General features: G+C 41.2%; 3 protein-coding genes across 6 annotated transcripts; 2 read left to right on the top strand and 1 right to left on the bottom strand.

Annotated features, from left to right (window-relative positions):
• Window positions 1-152: 152 nt before the first annotated feature.
• Window positions 153-8,583, bottom strand: chtf8 (CTF8, chromosome transmission fidelity factor 8 homolog (S. cerevisiae)). 4 transcript variants are annotated; one of them, XM_072717826.1, is made up of 4 exons: window positions 8,552-8,583; window positions 3,137-3,231; window positions 885-999; window positions 153-788 (listed from the first exon to the last, which is right to left on the bottom strand). In XM_072717826.1, the coding sequence occupies exons 3-4, from the start codon at window positions 948-950 to the stop codon at window positions 555-557; spliced, it is 300 nt and encodes a 99-aa protein (XP_072573927.1). In that variant the 5' UTR covers window positions 951-999; window positions 3,137-3,231; window positions 8,552-8,583; the 3' UTR covers window positions 153-554. The 4 variants fall into 4 exon arrangements, with proteins under 4 accessions (XP_072573927.1, XP_072573928.1, XP_023675594.1 ...); XM_072717827.1 differs by lacking the exon at window positions 8,552-8,583 and adding an exon at window positions 4,245-4,334; XM_023819826.2 differs by lacking the exons at window positions 3,137-3,231; window positions 8,552-8,583 and adding exons at window positions 1,339-1,388; window positions 1,471-1,592.
• A 2,819-nt stretch (window positions 8,584-11,402) lies between these two features.
• Window positions 11,403-13,619, top strand: LOC111848091 (heat shock factor-binding protein 1). The gene is made up of 4 exons (XM_023819836.2): window positions 11,403-11,575; window positions 12,106-12,172; window positions 12,415-12,538; window positions 12,720-13,619. The coding sequence occupies exons 1-3, from the start codon at window positions 11,531-11,533 to the stop codon at window positions 12,534-12,536; spliced, it is 234 nt and encodes a 77-aa protein (XP_023675604.1). The 5' UTR covers window positions 11,403-11,530; the 3' UTR covers window positions 12,537-12,538; window positions 12,720-13,619.
• A 131-nt stretch (window positions 13,620-13,750) lies between these two features.
• On the top strand, window positions 13,751-23,417 carry LOC111848090 (cerebellin-1-like). Its single transcript, XM_023819835.2, has 3 exons — window positions 13,751-17,095; window positions 17,500-17,619; window positions 20,344-23,417. The coding sequence occupies exons 1-3, from the start codon at window positions 16,844-16,846 to the stop codon at window positions 20,539-20,541; spliced, it is 570 nt and encodes a 189-aa protein (XP_023675603.1). The 5' UTR covers window positions 13,751-16,843; the 3' UTR covers window positions 20,542-23,417.
• The last annotated feature ends 2,756 nt before the right edge of the window (window positions 23,418-26,173 follow it).

The raw sequence follows: 26,173 nt of genomic DNA, 5'->3' as shown, positions 1-26,173 counted from the left end.
CAAAGTCGTAAGCTACACTTGTTACAAGCCTTATCAGTGGCTCCGAGCTTAAGGTTCTAATTCCAATTAACGTACAATCCAATCAGAATGTAGAACACTTCCTACACAAAAGAAAGGCTCTCCGTAATCTAAGATGAATAAACATGACCAAGTTTGTTGCATAAGAAACCGTATAGGTGGAAAGCAGTTTTTCCACTGGATGATCATTTATTGCACTAAATAGAAAACTACAATATGCAATGCATATTACAGACTTCCCCTAAGTGCACAGTTCACCAAGATGTACATTCACTGAAATACCAATATTGTGTGTCGGGCTGGTTCTATTGAATATACCATTCTTATTGTGTGAGGTCATCCTGGAGATGTGAGTATTAACATGGGACCCCAGAGGGCCCTCAGCCAGTACAACAGCACCCCCTAGTGTCCAAGTCAGATCCCATGGCACACACTCATATAAATCTGATGTAATGATCTGCTGTACAGTCCTTATCAGCATGCAGTGTTCAGTGCACCTGCTCTACTGCCATGTTTGGCACCACATGGCAGGGGATTCACACTTTCTTGGGCACATTGGTGATTATGGGCTTGGGCCGGGTCTTGAAGATGAGCTTCTTCTTTATGAGGGCAGAAACTGTGTATACAGTGGGGCTCTGTACACTGGACTCCATGGAGACATCAGCACCTTGTGGAAGGCCAGACTGCTTCACCAGCACAGCAAATGGCTTCTCCAGCTTAACCTGCTTCCCATACAGGATGTGATGTCCTACAATGAGTACAGGTATGCCCTGAAGACACACACACACAAAGACATTTACATCCAGGAAGAAGTAGACAGAATACAGAGGTAGAACTACCGCTACTCCAGCTAGTATTTCTTGTACCTCTTTGGTGTAGTGCAGGTCACCCATCAAGTTTCCAGCCAGTCCCGCATTCTGCCTGGACATCATCTCCCCCTGAAGCTCCACCAGCAGCCATTCTCCGGGGCTGTTCCCAACACTGTCACCCAGAGGGCATGGCGGGTCATTACTCAAAATCACCAAAATCTGACACAGTCATAAGCCTTACCACCAGCCGTATAAAACCTCAAATGTTACAATGGACCCAACTGCAAATTTACTGATTTAACGATCTTTCTAAATGTGGAAAAAAGAATAGTTTTTTGTTTTTTTTAAATCATGAAACGTAAGTGTCCTGAACCTCGTTTGACAATCAGTTTTGGAAGAGATCAAGCGGTTGTATACGCGTCACAGGCAAATGAAATTAATATGGTTAGAACTTATTCACTGAAAAGTGAACCCATCATGAAAAAGCAGCATCGCATAGTATTATACACACCTCGAAACAACGATCTGAACCATGCTGGGTTGTTCATCCGCCAAAGCGGTCTGCAAATACAGATTTACCTCAAATCACTGAAATTCCGCGCAAAGCCTTACAAAATATAAAACATTGAACTTGTCCCCATACAGCAACGGGCACTCCGCATTCACACAGCAGACTCCCGCCGCGCGACTTGTCTTCTTCTTCTTCTTCTTCCTAAGTTCCGGTGATGTGAGACCGGCTGGAAACGTGCGACTGCCACCTACTGCACGGGAGATATACAGCACCACTCTAAATCACCACTGCAGTTAAGTAATATGTAGGGGCGTCGCTAGGGCTTTTTTAGAGGGGGGGTCTAATTCATTTGCATTAAAATCAGACCCTCTTGAGCGTCTCTAGTAATGCTCCTAAGTGGTGTGCATGATGCAACATCAAACCTGAAAGCAGACTATGATTCCATAAAAAAGCCTTTCCATTTCTGGATAGTTTTTGGAGTGACTTGTGCTGCATGCATTCCATGCTTCATATAGTCCTGTATGTCTATCATTAACCTACCCTTTTTTTCCCTGATTTACTCACCCAATAAGCTGGTGTAAAATACCTGTTAACATCTTGTTTTGAATTTTGCTTTCAGCCAGACTTTAATCCACACAAAACCATTTTACATGAGGCTTTTTATCTATCCATCTTCCATAACCACTTAGCCAGTACAGAGTCACAGTGAGCTTGGAGACTAATCCAGGACACACCCTAGGACCAGGATGCCAGGCAGGGCACAAACACTCTCACATTTCATGTTTGTTGTTTTTTTTTTTTAGAATTTAGTGATTAACTGTCATTGTTGACACACAACAATGAAATATGTTCTCTGCATAGCAGGGGGCAGGTAATTCAGCACCCAGGGAGCAGTGCTTGGGGGCAATATCTTGCACAGGGTACCTCAGTGATGCCTTGCTGGTCAGGGGTTCAACCTATAATCTTTCAATTACAAGCACGCTTCCCTAACCATTAAGCCACCACTGCCCACAGTTTTCTCTCTTCATTCTGCTGATACTTCTAGACCATGTTTTTTTTATCCACAACCTTATAGCGTGATCTTCACTACCTACCTCTCAGTGCGGGCTTAGAGTCATGGTAAGGCATAAGTCACTGATAGTGAGGAGCAGGGTGTCAGTGTATCAGTGTGAAGCTGGGCTTAGTGCAGATTTGGGTGTCAGTGTATCAGTGTGAAGCTGGGCTTAGTGCAGATCTGGGTGTCAGTGTATCAGTGTGAAGCAGGCCTTAGTGCAGATCTGGGTGTCAGTGTATCAGTGTGAAGCTGGGCTTAGTGCAGGTCTGGGTGTCAGTGTATCAGTGTGAAGCTGGGCTTAGTGCAGGTCTGGGTGTCAGTGTATCAGTGTGAAGCTGGGCTTAGTGCAGGTCTGGGAGTAAAACTATCTGACACCTACACATATTAATTGCTAAATCAATATTTTTGGGTTAGACATCGAAGCCTTCTGAGTATCAAAGTCTTTTATGTATAGTCCAGATTATACATGCAAATAGTCCGGTAAAGTCCCTGTCTGCCCAGTATCTCCCGTCCCCCCATCTGTACCTCTCCCCCATTTCTATGTCTTAGTCCAGCCATGCCCCCCACATCTCTCTCTCACCACTGCAGAGTTCAGGTAAAGCTGATTTATTTGGGAATCGAAGACTGAGTAAGTTCAGTTCCACACTGGACTCAGCTCTCCTCCTGGTGGTGGTGGTGGGGTCTTTAAGCTGTCTGCCTCAGTGATGCACTACAAACAAAAGCATTACAGTAGCATTTGCTCACCTTGGTGCGGAAGAGAAGGCCTGCGTAGTGATTTTCTGTTTAATGTAAATTCAGGAGTTCAGATATTATGCTGAATGATCGCCTATTTCTGTTCGCTGTCCAGGAAAGAAAAAACAGACAGTGAGACTGATGCAGATAAAACAGCAGTACCAAAATAACATCACAGATCCCTGACTGTAAGGATTACACAGGATTATCCTGCATTGTACGGGAACATCCTGTATTGTAAAATAAAATTTGTCCCCCCCACATCCTTGGAAAATTCTAACAAGGGGGCAATGGTGAGGTACAAATACTGCACTGCTAATCATACAGTAACAGAGCAGCTTGTAGAGTAAGTCCATGCATGAGTGCAGAACCAGAGGTGGAGATTTCAGGTCCAGAGAGTACAAATCCAGACCAAGATTTAATTTCAACCAACCAGTTGAGTATAAAGAATCACAGTCAACTCGGTACTCAACTGGTTGGCCAACGGGAGAGATTTTGATTATACCGCCCTACCGCAGAAATTTCCGTTCCTCGCCCGCAAAAAGGACGTAATGAAGTCGCGTCAAATAATAAATAATTTATTATTTATATGAAAATTGTTTATATGATTATTGCTGCACCCAGCAGCAGAGTCCTGCACGGGCCCATACCCGTCATACTTAAACCCGTATCCGAACCGTTATCCGCCAGAAATAAAATAAAATTACGCACCCGATCCGTTATAAATAAATACCGACACCCGACCCGCACCTGAATGAAAATCAGTCAGATTAAAAATTAAAGATAAAAGTTTACTGGCACAACAAACGACCAGTGACATGTGCAACATCAGTTGAAAAGGCACAGCCAAATGTAAATGTTGCTTAATAACTATGGAGGGAAATCCCGGACATTTTGCAAAAGGAATTGCATTTGCAATTGCGTTTTCCTTATGTGGACTCATAAAGTGTGACATAATTCAAATGCAATTGCAAATTTTGCAATACCGTTTGCTTTTTCGCTTTCGCGAATGAACACTGACTGCCAAATTTCAAATGAAAAAGCAAAGTTCATTTGCAATTGCATTTCCCACGTCTTACAGGTTATGAGCCTGTCATATTTAAATAGCAAAATCAATTACCACGTCTGCTTTTTCGCTTACTCTGCGTCGCGTATGTAGCCTGCTAAAACTCAAACGCAATCGCAATTCATTTTGCATTTGAATTTCCGACGCCTTACACGGAAACCTGTCAATCAGCGTCAGGGGTGGGTCTATACCGTGGGGCGTGATTGTATGGGGAGTGACGTCACTCGCAGTTGACGACCAAGAGGTGAAGTAAATTAATGACAAAAGTCGTTGATGAAAAAAACACGTTGAATTACACTTATCGAATAAAAACGCATTGCATTAATGACGCTTTGAATTTTTGGGGACTGTAATTTAATATGTGCATACATTTAAACATTGAACATTTCAACTGAAAACATTTCAATTGTAATTTCATTGCTTAAACGTTCAGTACAAAAATATTCGGCTTCCAAAGTTCAGTTCCAAAACATACGTATTTTAAAGTGCATGTTTATAATTCAACCACATGAATTCAGTTAATTTAATTTCGCCTCAAAATAAATTTCAAAAGAACAAACTCAGTTGGAAAATATTCCATGTGTTTTATTCACATCTTTATTATTCAAGCAGTAACATTCAGTCCTCTTATGTCTGCTTTACAATATTCAGTCCCGTTATTTTCGCTGTTTCAAATACGCTGTCACAATTTCAGTGGTTTAAAATACGTTCCGAAATTCAACCCTCTACATCCGGGACTGGCAGGATGAGCGATAGACTGCCGATACATTTCTCTTCCATAGAGTTATCTAGGACAGTGGTTCTCAAACTGGAGGCGGCGCCCCCTGGGGGGCCACCAGATGGCGCTAGGGGGCCGCATCGAAATTGTAGAATCTAAAACAAAAAAATTACCTGTATGTTAGAGATGCGCGGATCAGCTAAAATGTCACCCGAATCCGCGGCTTTAAACAAATCATCCACCCGCCACCCGCCCGCACCTATAATTTTCTCTGATATAGATATCCGCACCCGCTTCTTCGTTTTTAACAGCAGATTCAGTGACTTTAGAGCTAATCTGCGCATCTCTGATAGTAAAATAATAGGCTACGCGTATCGTATGCTGCTTTAAATGAACATTTATTCATAAAACAAATTTTGTCTTTGGCCAGATTAACCAACATTTTCTCAATAAAATAAACAGTCTTTAGCCTACTCCATTCAGACTTTAATGGGAATATCACCGTTTCTGTCGCTGCAACACATAAACACACAATGATTCAAATAATACAGAATATTATGCTTTCCAAATAGATATAAAAAAGAGAGAACAATTAAGAACTTTTTTCCCCCAAAAAAAACTCGTAGGCACTTATACAGACGATAGGTAACAGGCGATAGGCACTTCGCTAAACCACTCCCACACAGCACTTTTCTTTCCTTCCTTTTGTTTTGTTTTTAATTCTCCCTTTTTTAGTCTCTCTCGGATCTGTTTCGCCTCCATTTCTGCTTCAAGAAATGGACCCCCCTCCTCCCGCCACGCATATATTTTTTTAAGACGAGAGCGCAAATTAGCGACTGTCTGCCTGATGAGAAATGCATTTAAAACATGTTCGTATTTTAGAGAATGTAGTTGATATTTGAATCATTAATGATTGATCTCATCCACCCGCGACCCACCCGCAATTAATTAAAATGTATTTTTTTATTACCCGCAGAGGTGTAAAGAGTACCTGAAAACCATACTTGAGTAAGAGTACAGATACCTTACTGTATAAATTACTCCATTACAAGTTACAAGTCACCAATTCCAATAAGACTTGAGTAAAAGTCGTAAAGTATCCAATTTTAAAAGAACTTAAGTATTTTACTCGTACTGAATGTAGGCTCAAAGAACACCAAGAAATGTGGAAAACAAGGAACTATTTATTTATGAGGCTTTATTTCCTAATATAGACATTAAATTGAACACCTCAATGTTTCAAAATGGCAGAAGAAGAAAATAGAACAAAAAGTCAGTCTCAGTCAAACTCAAATGTTCAAAAAAAAAGGTAAAACAATAAAAAAAACTAATAAAAAAACAAATTCAGAGCTGACTTTAATGGTGTTTTAAGGGCAATTCTTAAGGGCAATTCTTAAGGGTATTTCAAGCAAAAATGGAGCACTCATAGTAATAAAATAATGACTTGAATTACACCATGATAATTATCAATATCGTTTGATATGATCATGATAAAAATAGTTTTGCTATATCGCACAGCCTTAATGGATGCTACCACAGTGGCTTTGCTAACTAGCTAATAACTAGTAACCCATAGGAAGCAAGCTGAACAGTCGTTTGAGCAGACAGTAATATCTGATGACGCACAAAGTCTTTAAGTGTCAAGTCTTGTTAACTACATGGAAGCTATATTATCAGCAAGAAGGTCTTTACCTAGTTACCATAGATTTGGTAGTGAGTCGGCTAGATAGTCAGCTAACTGATGGAAACGTTTAACCAGCAGCAAAACAACCACAAACAACCATGCGGGTCCCACAGTAAAATCTTTGTGCAGTAATTGACAGTCAATAGTGTGTCTAGCAGAAACATTAACAAACAAAATAATAAATAGATAGCACTGTTATTACACTGGGATACTAAAGATTTTTAACTTAATGACATAACAGGTACTACAACGATTCCGTTCTGCGAGTTCGCTTTGGCTTCCGCTTTAAGACGTGTTGGACAAGGGCGTGGCTTTCGCGGTACGAATGGGCCGGGTTGGATGTGGGCGGGGTTGGATGTCCAACCCCGCCCTCCTGCAGGCTGCAGCCAGACATACTTGAAGAAATTAGCCGTGGTAGATAAAGATCCTGACTTGTCGCACGCAATCACAATGTAGCGAGTAACGGTAAGTGTCCGTTCAAATGTAGTGGAGTAAAGAGTACATATATTCAGTCACAAATGTAGTGGAGTAGAGAGTAAAAGTTGCTTATATTTTTGATACTCAGTACAAGTACAAAGTAGCCAAAAAAATACTTAAGTACAGTAACGAAGTCCATTTACTCAAGTACTTTACACCACTGATTACCCGACCCACCCAACCCGCGGATTATCCGCAGCGCCCGCGGATATAACCGCCATCCGCGCATCTCTACTGTATGTAAATCAAGCTTGTCAACCTATGTAAAATATAATGTATTTAAAAAAAAAATAGAAGTATAAAAAAAATGTAAATATAAATTTTACGTAGCACACTACGCTGCTATGGACATCATAAATTACTGTTCAGTATTCAGTAGCCTACTTTTGTTGCACTTTTCAGACAATGTTAGTTTTACTGTCAAAACTGTTTTAATACAATGTTATATTTTGTGAAATGTAAATTTAACAAACCAGAGAAATAAAGACTACAAACAGAATCTAAAATCTAAAATTAAGTAAAATTGTAAGTTTGAGGATGTTTTGCGTCATGATTTTTTTTTTGAGGAGGGGGGCCACAAAAGGATTCACCCTACACAAGGGGGCCTCCTGCTGAAAAAGTTTGAGAACCACTGATCTAGGATAACTTATTGCGCCCCCAACTAATAGGTTTTCATGTAAGTAATTCGCTAGCTGCATTATCACCAAACTTATCTTGCTAACGTAAGATAAGAAGTAAGAAGTAACGTAAGGGAGGAGGCCTTGCAATGGGGGTGAAGATACTGTGGACCACATCCAGAAGTCTGCAGGAGGACATAGGGACGAAACAGGCTACCTGCTGATATCTACAGTGTGGGAAAAGACAAAGGAAGCACTGAGTCTCTGGAAGAACTGGAATGGAGATTATTACAGAAGCTCTAATGCAAATTGTATTGGCAATTAGCACTGTAGATCCAGCGGATCTACAAGGGATCTGAGCAGTGAGACAAGCAGTGACAGGAGAGAAACTTTTTTTTCCAGAGATGCAAATAATAATCCACTAGCAGAACACCAATCACCATGTTCACTTGGTAATAAGACACATGTATATTGTTGACATTAAAAACATGCTTTCGCATAAGGGTGGGGTGAGGCATGTGGGCAATATGATTGATGCTAAGTGTATTCTCTGTAAGTTCAACTTGCAGTATGGTCACCATGCACCCAGAAGCAGGCTGGGTACATGGCGACCCAGCTACAAATTCCCAATTTCATACAACATAGAAGATTCAATGAGCAGGGATCGAATTTATCGACGGCATCGACGGCAAAAGCCGCCGTGCCTTAGCAATTTGCCGTGCTGCCCTGAATATTTACAAGTTCTTGCCGGCAGATACTTGCAGTGCCCTCTTCCTCAGTTGCCTTTGTGCCCTATTGTGTATGTTTAGATCATAATAAAGTCAATAAACTTATGAAATCAAGAACAAGTTCTTCCGTTTCTTACTTCTCTGTCGCCATGTCCATGATATCTGGGTTGATAAGCGCATCCCATAATTTTACGTTAGCCACGCCTCCATGGTTAAATTATTCAGAGCGGCTATTCACCCGATGCTTACCTCCCTCCGAAACTAATAGCAACATGTTCATAGAATAGGGAGGGTGAGAAGGTTTAGAAGTTCTTTTGAAAGTGAGGCTGTATTGGTGGTATTTTTGGCACGTGAACAATCATCGATTTACATCGACAAATACATGTTAAGGACCTGTTATAAGGCCACAAAGTTCCAATTAAAATGCCTACCAAAGATCGGGTGAAAAAAAGAAAGCAGGCTAAAATGACGGCCGCTGCTTCTAAGACCCTGAAAATAACCAAATTTTTTAGGTAATTTCGCTGGTTATGCATGTCTTTCCCAATCATACCGCATCTATTGTTATGGAAATTATCTGTCATTACTTGACGTTGTAATAATTTATAATAGACTGTAATAATTCATAGAAGATTGAAATAATTGATACCAGATGTGCATTGAATTGAAGTGAAAACGGGGAAGGAGTTAGAGCATAAACTGTACTGTCCTGCAGCCAGGGGCGTAGCACCAAATTCTGGGCCCTATGCACAAACAGTGCCCATGGGCCCCCCCCTCAAAAAAAAAACAAAACAGCCTAATCACACAAGACTTCACTGGAATTTGGTTTTATTTGTAGAATGATTAAAAGCTATGACAGGAAATGTCACCAAAGGTAGCCTAACATCAAAGGCCTGCATGAAAATTGAACACTTTTGAAACGGTTTCAAAGCTGCGTTGTTCAAATTACCATGCGAATGCGATTTCAATACGCGGAAGTGCGGCTGTTTAGAATGTGAATAGCGGATTAGCGATCTTCACGCGAAGGCGGTACTACACGCCCCCCATGCAGGTAAAACAAAGAAATGTGACATGGTTTACTTTTTGCCGATTTAACCTAATTTTAAAAACTTTAAATAACTCCGGAAATGAACGTTTTGGAACGAAGACAGATTACAGATTTAGCCAGCGTTTTTTCCATGATTCTACACGAACATTTCAGCGAGATATAAACTGAAATAGACGAGAAAGATACGCGGCATCGCCGACGATGCCGTGGAACCCAGGGGGTTAAGCAAACAAAAAAAATATTTAGATTTATCTAGACTACATCATGTTAAGATATGGGTAATCTCGCGGTGGTATTGAAGTGTTTAATAATCATAGTTCATTTAATGTAGGCTATTTGCTTTCACATTTGGGCTCACCTTTCTTGGGAAAAAAAGTTTGTAAGCAATTGCTTTCCCTCATTTTTTTTGTTTCTTTCCTGCCTCTCTTTTCTTTTTTGAAAACCGGATTTAGCTTTCTTTGGTATCATCTTTCAGCCCGGATTCAGCTGATTCAGCAGAATGACCGCTTAATTAAATGCGCCTAGTTAAAAAGCCCGGTAAAGACTAAACCATCGCAAGGGGTGAGGGTGCTTGTCCTCAGGCACTGTAAGCTAGGACACAATTCAATCCGTCAACCGATTTATTTTCCCACAAAAATTACATTTACATTAGTTAGCAACATTTATTGTGATCTTTGAATAATATTAATATATTTAAAGTAAAATAAAATTCCAGATTCCTTAGGGGCCCTCCCCCCACATGGGGCCCTGGTAAGTCAGTCCCCTTTTTCCCCCCACTACGACGCCCCTGCCTGCAGCTGCTGTCACGGGACAGTTCGTAGTGGCTCGCGGAAGTGTTGCGGGACGTTTCGTAGTGGCTCGCGGCACTGGGCGGGACAGTTAGCGAGTGGCTCGCGACAATGTTTGAGTGTCTCGGCACAGTTGGCGAGTGTTAGTTAGTTGGCTTGAATATGGTCACTCATGCATTTTGAAGTTCTGTTAGTCATGTTAGTGTCAATGTCTCAGTAAAAATAATGTTCATTAAATTAAAGTTTTTATCACTGACAATAGCTGGTTCTGTTTTTTTTTCATAAAACATTTCGTCATTACTGAGTAGGTGAATGAAGGCAACAGCATCTTTTTTTCAATAGCTAGTCTAACACTATTTCACAGGGTGCTAATGCATTTATTGCCCTTGAAAATGTCAGAATGCTAAATATTTCATGCGTCCGGCTATATACCTTTTTGCCTCAGTGCCCTGGCCAGTAATTCTTGATTGCCTTGGTGCCCTCCGAACCTACGGGAAAATGCCTTAGTGCCCTCCTATATTTGAGGGGATAAAAGGCAAACATTGCTGTGCCCCCCGAACAAAGTAATTCTACCCCTGAATGAGTGTTCAGTAAGTGTTCTTATAAATCCATTGGCATTTATATTGGTTAGGACTCTGGCGGGTGGGTTTGCTGGGAGAGGCTGGAGCCAATTGAAGTCAATTTATTTTTTATATAGCACCTTTCATAGCACTGTTGTCTCAGAGCATTTGACAAGTATGTGTGACAATCCATTATTACATCGTTTGTACAAAATTGTGCATGAAACAAGAAAACGGGAAAGAAAGAATTCCAGAAGACAACAGAGTGGAGGAACCAAAATCTCGAGAATAAGTAGGAACCCCCCCACCCCAAGATATTGAGCCTGCTGTAGAAGAGCAAGGTTTGGACTGTGGTAATAGCATAGGGTACAGGGCTGGAATACACCTTGGTATGGTACAGAAATGCTGACACTCACAATCATACTATTTAAAGATACATTTATATGGAAAAAAACAAATAGGTATTTTATCTCGGTATTTTGTTAATGCGCTTACATAGGCCCGCGCACAAGGGTATCATAAAACTACAAAATCACAAATATTCGAACTACAAGTTCCATATTGTCTTGTGGTGGCTCTATTTCCGGTGTTCTAGCGACCCAATGGACTGCATTTGCGGCTGCGCTTCCTGTAACCGAGGTAGAAGTGTGGGGGTAGCGGGATTCATCTTTGGATATTCATCATTTTGCTGGCGGTGAATAGTGCTCGGAGTCGGTGTGAGAAATGTCTGAAACGGACCCGAAGTCTGTGCAGGACCTGACCGCTGTGGTAAGTGTGCGCTAGTTTGGTTCCATCTGACTGCACGGGGTCGGAAGGCCTGCTGCTAGTTGCTTCGCTAGTTTGTCCTGTTCAAACGGTGAGTACGGCCCTAAGACCGTCTCCACATCGAGGTACTAATGTACAGCTCCTGGTTCCTTCATTTCCGTTTGCGCAATTTACCTGCGTTATTTAACTGGATGAGCAGCTGACCACTGTACCGAGCGAACCCTCGCTGGATTTGCGTGTTAGCTTAGCTATTTGGATTTTTGTTACGGAAGTGAGTGTATCTGAAATAACACAAGCAGTAATGTTTAATGTGTATTAAAGCGATTTCTCTTCTAACATGGTTAATTAATGTTGATTAGATAGTTAGTGTGTGGGTGTCAGCTGACTTAGTCGTTTCCATGGTTTCCGCATCGTGAGTCTCTCACGCCGATGTTCACCCTCCGCCCCCGTACCCGTCAGTACTTTTGCCGCACTTGTCTTCTGGCTCAGGGATCTGCATTGTCAGGTTCCATAATATCTTCTCTGTGTTTCAGGTTCAGACACTGCTGCAGCAAATGCAAGATAAATTCCAAACTATGTCTGACCAGATCATTGGCAGGAATATCCTTCCATTTCATATAAGGAGAGTTAAAGCAATTTCGTACATTGGGTACTGTGGGTTATGTTTTGGAAATATTTTGAACTGTAGTGACTGCAGTAAGTGATGTCAATGGAGAAGTAGATACCACATGACTAGTACATGTTATTAGAGGCAAAGCGCATAATATAATTATTATTACAGTGACATGAAATGCAGATTCCATTGTGGGTATATCCAACAGTTTCCTTAATACAGCTTTTACTTGATGAAATGAGCACCCGCATTGATGATCTGGAGAAGAACATCGCTGACCTCATGACTCAGGCTGGTGTAGAGGAGGTCGAGGGGGAAAATAAGGTCAAGGAGGGACAGGATTCTCAGTGAAGGTGATTTTGTTTAGCGAGTAGAGCTGGTAACACCACCCCCCCCACCCCCCCCCCAAAAAAAAAATTTAAAAAAAATTCGGCTTCACATTGGTTGAGATGAATTAGTCCAGTCTGTCTGGTTTCATTGTGGTGTTGCATAGTGAGGTTTATTTTAATAACTGAGCCAATTCCTTTTTTCTAGATTTCCAAGTCCCACTACGGAGGACCCAAGAAGGCTTTTTCAGTAGTAGTTTATGACCTGTCTTTACTTTATTTTGATTGGATATGTTTGTATTTTCATGGATTGATGTAATAACGGTTGTAATCCTCACATACGACAAGTATGTTAAGATGTAGTATTCTGAAGTTGATCTTTTAGGGAGCTTTTGAAACCTGAGGGGAAAAACACTGAACTCTGAGAGTCCAAGACCAGTGATGTCAGCTGTTGTCATCACTGCAGCTGCTCCATTCTCTCCTGCACCACTGGCTTCTCGCAGTGTTTGGATCCTGTCGCAAAAACTAACATGGCCGCCAGGCTGGGTGTTCACACCTTGGGACCAATCAAAAGGGATGCCCAGCCCCCTGTCACCCAGGTGTGGCACGAAGGTGAGCTGCTAAGAACAACCCCCAGAGGGTACCAGCCACCATGCTCAGGTCATACGGAGAGTAGGAGTAGCAGAAGCGCAGTCTGCCTGTAGCCACCCAGTCAAACCCAGCAGCATCGTGGCTGGATTCATAGCAGCCTGCCAGTTTAATACCAGAGAGTGACTCCAACACTAACTCCTTCAAACTGAGCAGTTAATTCTTGTCGGTCTTATGGGGCTTTTATTATTATTGTTATCATTAAGGCTAAGATTATTATTATTATTATTATTATCATTTTTCAAGACATTTTTACCAGCTATTACATTGTTGTTTTAGTGCAGTGTTGTGGAAAAGCATGTTAGTCAGCAGATGTTGGCAGCCACTTGTTATTGCACTGTAGAACAAAACTGAATACATTTGGAGATTTAAACTTTGTACTCCATGTTCCTGAACTTGTTCAGTTCATCAAAGTTATGGAAGTGTTTCTATACCCAATAAATGCAGAGTTGGACTACAATAGGCATTGCCGTGTGTTAGCCTTACTTGTATGCACTTGCTAAATAATTTGCCACTGTGAAAGAATTCACTGAATCAAAACCAGTGTTCTGACGTAGTTTGTAACCACTCAGAAGAGAAAGGTTACATGATGGAGTATCTACTATTCGTGAGTTATTTTCAGATGCAGGTGACCTTTGAAGTACAAACTGGTACGAAGTGGATTTTCAGATCCCTCTCTATTTAGAGATGCCCTTCAGTCCATATCTGCACCGGACTCAAGGCTGAGGAACACCACACTAGGATGCTTTGTTTATGGAACAGAATTGCAATGTCCGCTCACATAGTCCCCTTACACACATACATGTATACAGACTTTGAAACTCAGCCTCCTGACCAGCTTCTAAACGGAGAGCTGATGCCTTTTGCATGTCCTTTAAATGGGATTTTCAAAATAATTAAATCGGTTTAAACACACAATATGGTCATCTGTGATGCTCTTGAATGTGTGACTGCCCCCGGTGTTTTGCAGTGACATGCTGTTCTCACTCGTGCTGAGCGGAGGGATTGGAGGAATTAATTAGGTCCTTTCCAAATGTCCAAGGTTACCATGGGTAAACAGTACAGAACACAGTACTGAGTTAATGTGAGGTTTCAGCCACCTGTGAAAGATGGGGGGCTGGTGAAAGTCAGTGAATAATGGGTGACTGAAAGGCAAACATGCACATTATTATCTTCATGGCATTTTTAGTATCTGCGGGACATATTTCTGCTGCTCTGTTGAGAACTCAAGAGCAGAGGAGGTCACTTACCAACACCAATTCTAAAAAGCACACAGAGGATCGACGTGACCCACTATTTGCTTCAGTTACTGCTTCAATGGACACTAGGTTAAGTGAGACTAGTCTCACTTTAAGTCTTTGGACTGCATGAAGAAACTTGGACCACCCAGAGGAAATCTACAGACATGGGGATAACAAGTAACCTCCACACAAAGAGAGCGGTTTGAGACCTCTAACATTACCATCCGCTGTGCAACGTCAAGCAGAGATACCAACGCAGAAGAAACAAACGCATGCAGTGCAGAAAACTGCCACTAGATGGCAGTTGTTCATTAAAAATGCAGTATGCTTCCGCAGATAGTATGGTGGCATGGTGGGCAGTTGCAGGTTCTAATCACACCCCGCCTGCGTGATTATGGAGTTTGCACATGCTTCCTGTGTTGTGTGGATTCCCTGGTTTTCTCTTGCTGTCCAAAGATTTTGGTTAGGTGAATTTATGATTCTAACTTGCTGCTTATACCTTTGTTTGTGCAATGGACTGGCGTCTCATCCATGATGTCCCTTGCCTTTTTGATGTAGGCTACAGGCTCACTGTGTTACTGTACTGGTTAAATGAATATGGAAGATGGATGAATACAGTATATCTTTCATGTGTGTGTCATTTAACAGGATAACATATCACAATCCACCCTACAGGACACGCTTAAATATAGAACACATTCCATGCATTCTTATAACCAAGCCTACATAATAATACATATCAAAGCCAAGGGTTCATGATGTGCTTCATTTGGGAAGATTTTTTGGGAATGAATACATTTTGTGAGCAGTGCACTAATATTCTGGTAATTATGTGTCATCCAGACCTTATAGTACCCTAATGCCCTTTCCAAGGCATTTGCTGTCCATTCATGTCAAGGTGATGCGTTTCCAGTGGGTGATAAGTGATTTGGGTCTTAAAGCTGATCTTGTGACGCATGGATGCCCTGCAGTACCGCTCTGCATGGACACGTTCTCCCTACTCCCTGTTGCTAGATGGTGCAGGACCTCATGACCACACCACTCAAAGACAGTTTTTACCCTTCGGGCCATTTGGTTCCTCAGTTGTATTGGTGTAAAGATTCATAAGACCGCGGGCAGTGATACAGCTAAGAAACGGCCATTGGTCGGTATTGATGGACTGACTTCATAACGTCAACTTAGAACCTTTACTATATTTTCACGTTGGAAAAGGAGATGCAACTTCTTCCTGCATCTCTGAGAATATAAACACAACTCACCTTCTGTTCATGATCATCATGGACACACCAGCTCCTCTAACTTTGGAGGTCATTTCAAATTTGTACACAACTTTTCATGCTAATTACAAGGCAGGCACCAGCCGGAAATTATCATATCAACTTTCTTCGAAATTTACACATTTGTTTCTGTTCCTGCTGAAAATTGCATGCACAAATGGCATAGTTGCAACTCTTTAAACAGAATCATTTCCCTGAACTTGAGTATGCACTCACTTGAGAAAGTTAAGTTCCCGCTGTTTCCCTACAACTCCACAAGTTCGCTGACGAACAGAGACAATTCATTCAGTCACGCGGGTGTTTCTGATTGAAGTCTTCAAATCTCTATTCGTCGGGAGACCATTTTGAGCAAAAGAGAAACTCCAGCCCGCGAAATAAACAGCGGCGGTATTTTATTTTTTTCTGGCCTTTTCGTTGTGATCCCACTGAATCAAGAAACAGCAACCTTACAAACACTAGGCACACAGTTTTGCTGAGTGACCATAGAACACAATATTTTAATATTTTTTAAAACGTTATTGATGATCGATAATTATACAAACTTTGTCGTCTTGGAAATATTGTAACATTTTGTCAATTTAAATTTCATTCTCAACCATTATTTTTTGCCATCTTTTATTTTGTAAATCTTCTTTGAAGGCGGTCTTCTCAAATATCTGTGATCCAAAGGGAATTATTTTATAACTTAAGTAGATCTTCGAAACTGATCCAGGACGTTCAATTTCGCAAAAAAAGACGCATTTATATTAAACTTCAACGACTGAGGAGGTCAAAACGCATCCAAGCCGACAACACCTTTAGCGGTGTGATACAGTACAGGTCCTCTCGCCTCTCTGCCATGCCCCTATAACAGACCGGCCGATGAAAAAGGCGGATCGCCCAGCGCTGATTCGCAGTTCGGCCCCGGGGGAGTGTCTATTCAACTTAGCGGTGCGGAAACGGAGAAGCGTCCCCGTCATCTATCACATCAGTGATTAAGAGCGCAGTAGGCAGACCTTGAACGATGCATTCAGCTGCTCTTCGGCTTCTCAGTGGACTCGTTCCGCTCCCAGCGGGACAGTCCTTCAGAGGGTGAGGGAGACACCGGTGGGCTGCCTTCACAAGGCTGAACTCGAGAATAGGTAAGACGTGGGCTGAATATCTGTCAAAACACAAAAAGAACAGGCATGATCGCCGTCCTTCTGGGTGCGCTGTGGCTCGCAGCACTGGCAGCCGCTCAGAATGACACTGAGCCCATTATGCTGGAGGGGAAATGCCTGGTGGTGTGCGACTCCAACCCGACCTCGGATGTGACTGGGACGTCCCTTGGAATATCGGTCCGCTCTGGAGGTGCAAAAGTGGCTTTCTCTGCCGTGAGGAACACCAACCACGAACCGTCGGAGATGAGTAACCGGACCATGGTCATCTACTTCGACCAGGTACAGGAGATTGACACGTTGAGGGGGGGTACTTCTGGCTAATGGAGGAAGGAGCGAGGCGTTTACGTGTTGCCTATTGATTACATGTGGTAATCCATTAAATTTGTATACACGGCCTATTATAAGAAATATAACACATTTCAAGTCTTTGAAAAGACAAATGTCAATGAAGCTTATAATAATCATGTTACTTGTTAAAATCATCAAAATGCGTCAATGTGGAATAGTTCTATGGGCCTAAGTGAAGTTATAATACGTATCGTGATGTTAAATAGTAAAATGTGGAAAATGTTTCATAAAAACGTTTGAATGAAGAGTTCAGAATGGATTCAGTTTAAATTCATTTTCAATTAAATTCATATAAATCATCAGTTGTTCTTCTTGTCTCTTACGTTTCATCACAGATTCTGGTGAATGTGGGCAAAAATTTCGACGAAGAAAAGAGCAATTTCATCGCTCCACGCAAGGGGATATACAGCTTTAATTTCCACGTAGTGAAAGTGTACAACCGACAGACCATACAGGTTAGCGCCACGGAAACGGTTAAACTGAACGCAACCGCTATCGTCGGTTACTATTCCCTTATAGCCTTATAGCCTATAAAGACAAGTGACGCGTTAACAGGTTGTGGAGATACTGCGTTTGTAAACTCTCGTGTTGTGTTTATGACGCAGAACTGAGCTGAACAGCATAATGCCATTAAATAAATGTTTAATGCTCCCAAGCAGAAATGTATTCTAAAGTAATTAAACCATGAAATAATTATAGTGCATGAGAAAATGAACAATCCACTACCAGCCTGCTGCTTTTGATTTTTAAACAAGGTCAGAAAAATATGATGAGGAATATCGCACACGCATGCAGTGACATGCCAAAGCATGAGTATGAATGCACAGACGTAAAGGCTCAGAAACGCATGCATCTATGAAATTAGCACATGTGCCTGTGTTCGACTGCATCTTCGTGCCTGTGTCTCAGTAGAGGGCTGTAGGGAGCTTGGAACCTGCCCAGGCGGCACAGGGGACAAGGTAGAGATGAACCTTGGATGGAATGCAAAGCCATTTCAGGGCATGCACACACAAACTGGCATCTTACAGGGGCATAAACAGCAGGTATACACTCATGGGCATCTTACATGGTTATATACAACAGGTATACACACATGGGTATCTTATAGGGGCATATACAATAGTATGCAAAAGTTTGGGTATAAATAACATATTTTGGTCATTTTTTTATGGAAAAGATGTAAACACAGTCTCTGTAGGAAATGGAAAAAATGCACAATATTTTCACGAAACATTGATGCATAGTTACTTTTTATGTCATGAATTGAACAAAGATAAAAAATAAAAACATTATTGTGGCACTGTGCAAAAGTTTGGGCACCCTAAGAGTTCCAAAGTTTCAGATTCTTTTTACAAGGTTTCAGACCTTAATCAGCTCATTAGATCTGATGCATGGCAACAGCTGTCATTAGTAAATGTCAGCTCAGCGCAATTTCAAAGTTTTACAAATACTCTGACTCTTCAAACCTTGTGCACACACTTGTGGACACTCAACAACCATGGGTTCCTCTAAGTAGCTGTGTAAGACTCTGAAAATGAAAGTTATTGATGCCCACAATGGAGGAGAAGGCTACAAGAAGATAGCAAAGCATTGTCAGCTTGCAGTTTCCACAGTGATAAAAGTAATTAAGATATGGCAGTTCAGGGGAACTGTGGAGGTCAAGATGAGATCTGGAAGACCAAGACAACTCTTGGAGAGAACTGCTCATATGCTGGCCAGAAAGACAAATCAAAACCTCCATTTGACTGCAAAAAAACTGCAGGAACATTTAGCAGACTCAGGAGTGGTTGTGCACTGTTCCACAAGACCTTCATGAAAGAGTCAGCAGAAGAAAACCTTATCTGTGTCCCCATCATAAAATCCAATGTCAGAACTATGCAACAGAACATCTACAGAAGCCTGATGCATTTTGGAAACAAGTGCTGTGGACTGATTAAGTTCAAATAGAACTCTTTGGCCACAATCAGCAACGGCATGTTTGGAGAAAAAAAGGAGCAGCATTTCATGAAAATAACACCTTGCCAACTATTAAGCATGGGGGTGGATCTATCATGCTTTGGGGTTGTGTTGCAGCCAGTGGCACAGGAAACATTGCACGGGTGGAGGGAAGAATGGATTCCACTAAATACCAGCAAATTCTGGAAGCAAACATCACACCATCTATAAAAAAGCTGAAAAGAGGATGGCTTCTACAACAGGACAATGATCCTAAACATACCTCGAAATCCACCATGGACTACCTCAAGAGACGCAAGCTGAAGGTTTCGGAATGGCCATCACAGTCCCCTGATTTAAACATCATTGAAAATTTGTGGGTAGACCTTAAAAGAGCTGTGCATGCAAGACGACCAAAGAATATTACAGAGCTAGAAGCCTTTTGCAAGGAAGAATGGGAGAAAATCCCAAGTACGAGAATTGAAAGCGTTTGCAAGCTGTGATATCTGCCAGAGGAGGTGTTACTAAGTACTGATTATGTAGGGTGCCCAAATTTTTTGCACAGTGCCACAATAATGTTTTTATTTTTTGTCTTTGTTCAATTTATGACGTAAAAAGTAACTATGTATCAATGTTTGGTGTAAATATTTTGCATTTTTTCCATTTCCTACAGAGACTGTGCTTACATCTTTTCCATTAAAAAATGATCAAAATATGTTATTTATCGAGGGGTGCCCAAACTTTTGCATACTATACTGTACAGCTGATATACCAGCACGGGCATCTTACTGGGGCATATACACTGTACAACAGGTATACACACATGGGTGACTTATAGGGGCATATACAGCTGATATACCAGCACGGGCATCTTACAGGGGTATATACAACAGGTATGCACACACTGCACACTGTCAAAAAAAGTACCAATTTGTACCAATTACATGTCACTGGGGCTGTACCTTCAAGGTTCTGACAATTTTGCCCTAGCTGTAGGTAAAAGTATCTTTTAGTCTAATATAAGGTACAGACATGGACTCTGTAAAGCATTTTTGTACCATTGCGGGTACATTAATATTGTTTGTAGCTTGGGGAACAAAACTGCACCAGGGCTGTACATTTATTTTCTGACAGTGTATAGACCGCAGGTACACACACACACAGAATCATACATGGAAGTAGACAGCAGGTATTCTGCAGGGTCTGAGTGTCCTTCCCTGGCTGTTTGTGTATCTGTGCTGCAGGTGAGTTTGATGCACAATGGCTGGCCAGTTATCTCTGCTTTCGCGGGCGATCAGGATGTGACCCGTGAGGCCGCCAGCAATGGTGTGTTGATCGCCATGGAGAAGGGAGACAGCGCGTACCTCAAGCTGGAGCGCGGAAACCTGATGGGCGGATGGAAGTACTCTACCTTCTCTGGCTTCCTGGTCTTTCCCATGTAGGCCAAGCCTGTGTAGCGGAAGAGCACAGCTATTTGGTTTTCTAATGTGTGTAATCGTGGACTGGTGAACCTGTTCTCTGGTCACTGTCTCCTAACACTGGAGACAGATGAGAGCCCAGGCCCGTTCATACAAGTGTGTGTCTGTCCTAGAGAGTGTCCCTGTGGTCAATCGCGCAGCACCAGACCAGTGGGGCACATCCCCAGCAGTGTATAGGTATCCTATGCATCCTGACATTTCAGGGAGCAGCCATGAAATTCTTGTAAGGAATTAAACATTTTTCGCTGTGTTTCTTGTTTGCTGGCAGGAAGCTGAATTGGTGTATTTATAGAGTGGTGACCTTTTGCTAAGAGGCCTGTGATCAAATCCAGCTGGTTAAGCCTGTGTGCCTCTTTCCTTCTGTTTATGTACCATGTGTTCAATAAGCTGAAAAATCCAGAAAAAAATGCTATGGAACATTATTATTTTCCTATAAAATAGGTGTGAATAATTAAATTAGATTTCATTAATTTTATTTGCCCTAATCCAATAAAATTGAAAAGGGATTTTTGTGAAACACCATGCGGATGATGACATGTCTGTAGCAATGCTATGTAGTCCTGTGTGTGTGTCTATCCCTGTCACTGAACACACTCTGTGGCAGCACAATGTGTGTCTATCAAAGTCCATGATTTCAAGAGTACTTTGTTAGTGGCCTGTATCAGTGTGTGTTCATGTTATACCCCTGCTGGGGCATGGATACCCTGGCAGATTCGGGTTGGGGCTGGAGGTAGCACTTGATAGGGGCTTTTGAATACGTAAGATCTTTCGATAATCACATACAGGAGATCACACCTTCCTGGTGTTCCTGTCCCTTGATCTTTGAAGCAAATTCTTGATGCCACATAGGAGTTCTGTCCAGGACTCATTTTCATCATCTCTGTAAGGGACAGTTTGGTCCTCGAAGTGAAATCTGACCTTGGTGTCTCAGGGAGGAGAGGAGCTCGAAGCTCATCTCCACTCCTCAGGGCAGTAATCAGTCCGGGGTGAAGGAGTGGACAGATGGTGGCTCAAGGTGGGCTGTGGAGAAGGATTTTCCGAAAGTGTTAAGCACTCACCCTCTCTGCTGGAGGAATAGCTGGGAGATTTGTAGCTGCTTATTGTTAATCAGAAATGCTCCAGTGAATTTTCTGCCATAATTCTGTTAATGTTCTTCTTTGAACGAGGTCATTTTGGCCAAAACAGCTGCCCATTCTATTAGACTTTTCCTAGCCTTCAATTTCTGACCTCTTAATGTTTTAATCCAGTGCTCACCAACTGCTCGACAGGTTGCTCGCCAAGACATTTCTTCCAAGCCCCCCTCGATCAACAAAAGCAAAAAAAACGACCTCCCTCCCATGGTGAGCAAAATATACCATCACAATCTGGTTGCTCGCTACAATATAAAAATCTTTATTCAGGGGAAGAAAGTCCAAGTCCAGAAAGTATAAATCCAGACCAAGATTTTGTTTCAACCAACCGGTTGAGTACTCTGTGACCGTGACTCTTTATACTCAACTGATTGGTTGAAACAAAATCTTGGTCTGGATTTGTCCTTTCTGGACTGGAACGTTCCAGCTCTACCTTTATCTTTGTAAAAGTAGCTTTTACTGTAAAAAAAGGTAGGAGACCACTGCGCTAGTCAGTAGCCTGGTACGTGTGTTGACCAGGCTGGAGCTAACAGTGTTGTCGAACCTACTCTTAGAAGCTGTGGTGTAGGGTGTAGAAGCTGTAGGGTTACACTTGAAGGGTGTGGTGAGTCTCTAACCAGTGAGTTGTCTGTTAAATCCTAACATTTTTCACGAAACCTCGTTGAATACCGACTCACTCAATGTGGTTGACATTTTCATTTTGTCAGGTTCCTGGTCTCATACAAAATACCTGTGAGCTTGACATCTATAAATAACTGTGGTGATTTGCTGAGATAAGACAGGTGGAGCAGTGATCCTTCCTGAGAACAGGTGCATTCGCTGAACAGAAGCCCGGGCCCTGCAGAGTTTGGACACACACAGGCAGAACCCCCGAACCTGTGGAAAAGAGGACATATGGCATCCCCACAGGACATGTCCTTCCTCTCTCTCTGCTGATTGATTACCAGCTCAACCCACTCCACAAAACTAGCAGCCACCTTTCTCCCCATATTAAAAAAAAATGCATGGTTCATATATGGTTCATATAGGGCTAGCAAGCATTTTTCTTATTTCGATTATATATGACAGTGCATGATTTTTTTATATGTTCACTACAAGTCAGTGTTTTTGCTTGTATGATTGTGGCCACATTTATACCAAAAAACACATTTGACATGTAAGGCACTGAAGGTAAAAGCCTATAGTTTTGCTTTTACATGAACTTTACATTTTACCATGTGATAATATATGGTTTTAGTAGGAAGTACATGTTTATTGTTTGCTATTTCTAAATAAAAATTATATTGCTTTTTATGATGATCTATCTGCATTCAGTTGGTTTAATTAGACATGAGAAAATTCACGTTATGTTCTCAGAACACAAAGTGAATGCAGCAACTGAAAAACGATGTTTCCTTTCCAAAATACTCATTCTTCTTGTGGAACCATGGTCCATGATTCAGTTGAGTTCATTCAAATAATTATGCATAAAAACTAATATTGACAAAACATTCATATAATATGCATTGTATATAAATGTAGAACTTACATGTTTGACAAAACATTAATATGTATTTTACATCAATAAAGGACATATATGACTAATGACACATACATTTAATTAATATGAATTGTGCATTAATGTCAGACTTATATGTTGGACGGTACATTAATTCCATATGTATTTTACATCAATAAAGAATATGTATGTCTGATGACACATTAACTTAATATGGATTGTATATTTATTTTGTGTCATATAATGAGCTTATATGATTTGGGTAAAGTGCACAAGAGTCATATATTGTAAAAAAAAAAAAAAAAACGTTTCTATATGGGTCCTCTCTCGGTCCAGGGTTGATGTTGTGAACCAGCTTTTACTCAGTAAATGAAGACTTAACAATATCCCATGCCTAACGGCTACACTGGTAGCTTTTAACAGCTGATATACATACAGGCAGTAAAATATCCCCATCCAAACAACAGATATAGGTTATTACGCACTTTGACTAATGTTTTAATATCCTCTGTAGTGATGTGTCTGTAAGAACAAGCCACTGGTGATCTCATTCCCATGGCTTAGGTACAGCAGTTCTGTCTGCCTCCATTACGAACATTTTCATGCAAAATTGCACCCCAAACTAGCTCAATCAAGTGGTGGGTACGGCCCCAAACAATCTGCAAGCATGATTATTTTGGAACAAAAAAACTGAAACCATTGTGACACTCAGTTAGGAGCCAGTGGTGGCTGTCTTTCAAGAGACTGCCTTTATGTAGACTTTAAGCGGCAGGGTAAGGTGGGGACAGTTGTGACATGTCTAATTGCTCCAATCAGAAACAAGCTAGAATCATGAAACTGTTCATGTAGCCCCTCCCTGTATAACAAGAAAGCAGCCATTTGTGACCTTTTCCTCTGGATTTTTCATCAAAAAGGTGTTTCAGAAGTATGAAAGTTTTTTTTTTTCCATGATTAGAGTTTTTGTCATACTGTCATCTAATTCTATATCATTTTAATCATTGTTTTCTTGACGGCATATAGCACATGTCAAGGTTATTGTGTCCAGCTAACATTTTAGTTTTATCAGGCCTGGTGGGGACAGTCGCAACAGAAAAAGATGGAGAAAGTGGAGGAGACAGATTCAGGAAAAAAGGAGGACAGCCGCTTTGTTTGTCTGTGGAATTATTCTCAACCGAGAGAATTACAGCTGCAGTGCTGCCAGTGCAAGGCAGGGGCTCAGTAGTGCATTGATGGAGGTTTAGGTTATATCTGCCATAATTGTGAAATCAGATTCAAATTAATCCCCCCCATCACTGATATTGTTCAGCAGTGTTTTGTGGTTCAAATAAACTTGCCAAATTTCATGCCATTTAAAAAAAAAAGTGAAATGACAAAGCTTTCTTGGATGTTCTATTGTTCTCAATTTCTGGATCTTTAAAGAAAATTAAATTCTCATTCCAGTTTATTGTCACCATTCAATAAACAATTGAACATTATTGCTGCACTGAGAGTTGCCATTCTATAATTGAAATTTAGTAAGATTAATTACCTGCCCAGCAACACCTGTATACTGGGCGGTCTCTATGCACAAACAAAACAAATGAACTGCAATTTTCCTAGCTATAATAGGCTGCATTTATGTGGAACAGTTCAAATATTAAGACTAATATGGCAGATGAATGTGGGTGATGTGGGTAATAAACTGACAGATGCGCATTGAATAAAAATTTAAAAGAACTAAGAATTTGAGTAATTGAGAGACATGCAAGAAGTTATGTAACCATCCCCACCTTACTTTGATAATAAATTTGCTAAAGTGATCAGCTGCTTTTCATTAACAGTCAACTGCTCAATATTCTCAGCTGCTAGTCAGCTCCACAGCCTTCTTTCTCTTCATCCCTCATTCTTTTTTTTTCTCCCCTCAGTCCTTCTTGCTCTCTCTACATCACTCGGTTTTGGGCCAAGGTGAGTGTGCGGCGTTTTCTTGGTTGCCTTGGTAGCAATGTCAGGTCCCCTTGCAGAATGAACCAGGTCTTTCAGCAGTTTGTACACCTTTATTTTCAATGTCCTCCTTTCAAGAGCATTTGTGTTGAAACAGAACAAAACGCAGAAGTCTGAAAGATGCCATTCAGTGTGCTCTACGTGGGTGTTCAGGGCTACTGCCGTTACTGTGGTTGAAAACAACCATTTTAAAATTTTCACTTTAAACATTAAATTAGTCACACATGCAGCCTGTCCTACCTAAAGCAACTCAGGTTATTTTTCAATTAAAATTGCTACCATAAAAGAATTCACGCTATTTCATTGAACTAATTGTTAAAGTTTAATATCTTTTTAAAGATTAATTTTCCTTTAAGCAGTGATTATACAATGCATATGCACTGAATAGATCAACTAAAACTGCAGAAAATAGTCTTAAATGGCTATATTGACTCAAAGACATTGTGTTATGAGAAGCTTTCGGTGATTTATAAGACTGAACAGACCTCATGCCCATACTCTCCTAGCTGGTTCTGTTATTGTTCATCATAACAGTAGAATATACTCTCAGAAAAGGTAAAAATTTGTACCTTTGTTGTCCCTTTTAAGGTACAGAAATGGGTTCTGAGGAACATCACAAAAGGTACCAAAGGCATTAATGTATCATCAATGGTACAGAAATGTGTTACAGACACGGGGTATGGTGCAGGTGGGAAAGGAAGGTGATGATCCACTTACAGCTCCAGACAAAGGGGTTTATTAAACAAGCTGAACACACTGAAGAAGACACAAAAGGGACCATGAGGGGGTTAAAAGGCAAATGGAGGAAACAAGAACTAACTTAAAGACAGAGTAGAATAACACAAGGGCACATGACACAGCATTACCTTCACAGATCACCATATACACAACACCTATACTTCAACAACTCACTAGAGAATATAGTACGGCAGGCATTTTAAATACAAAGAAAACTGGGGCAAAGGAGGAACAGGTGTAAGACAATCAA

Source organism: Paramormyrops kingsleyae, chromosome 11 (assembly GCF_048594095.1).
Source record: "Paramormyrops kingsleyae isolate MSU_618 chromosome 11, PKINGS_0.4, whole genome shotgun sequence".
Classification (NCBI taxonomy): domain Eukaryota; kingdom Metazoa; phylum Chordata; class Actinopteri; order Osteoglossiformes; family Mormyridae; genus Paramormyrops; species Paramormyrops kingsleyae.
This window is presented reverse-complemented; position numbering and strand designations above follow the sequence as displayed.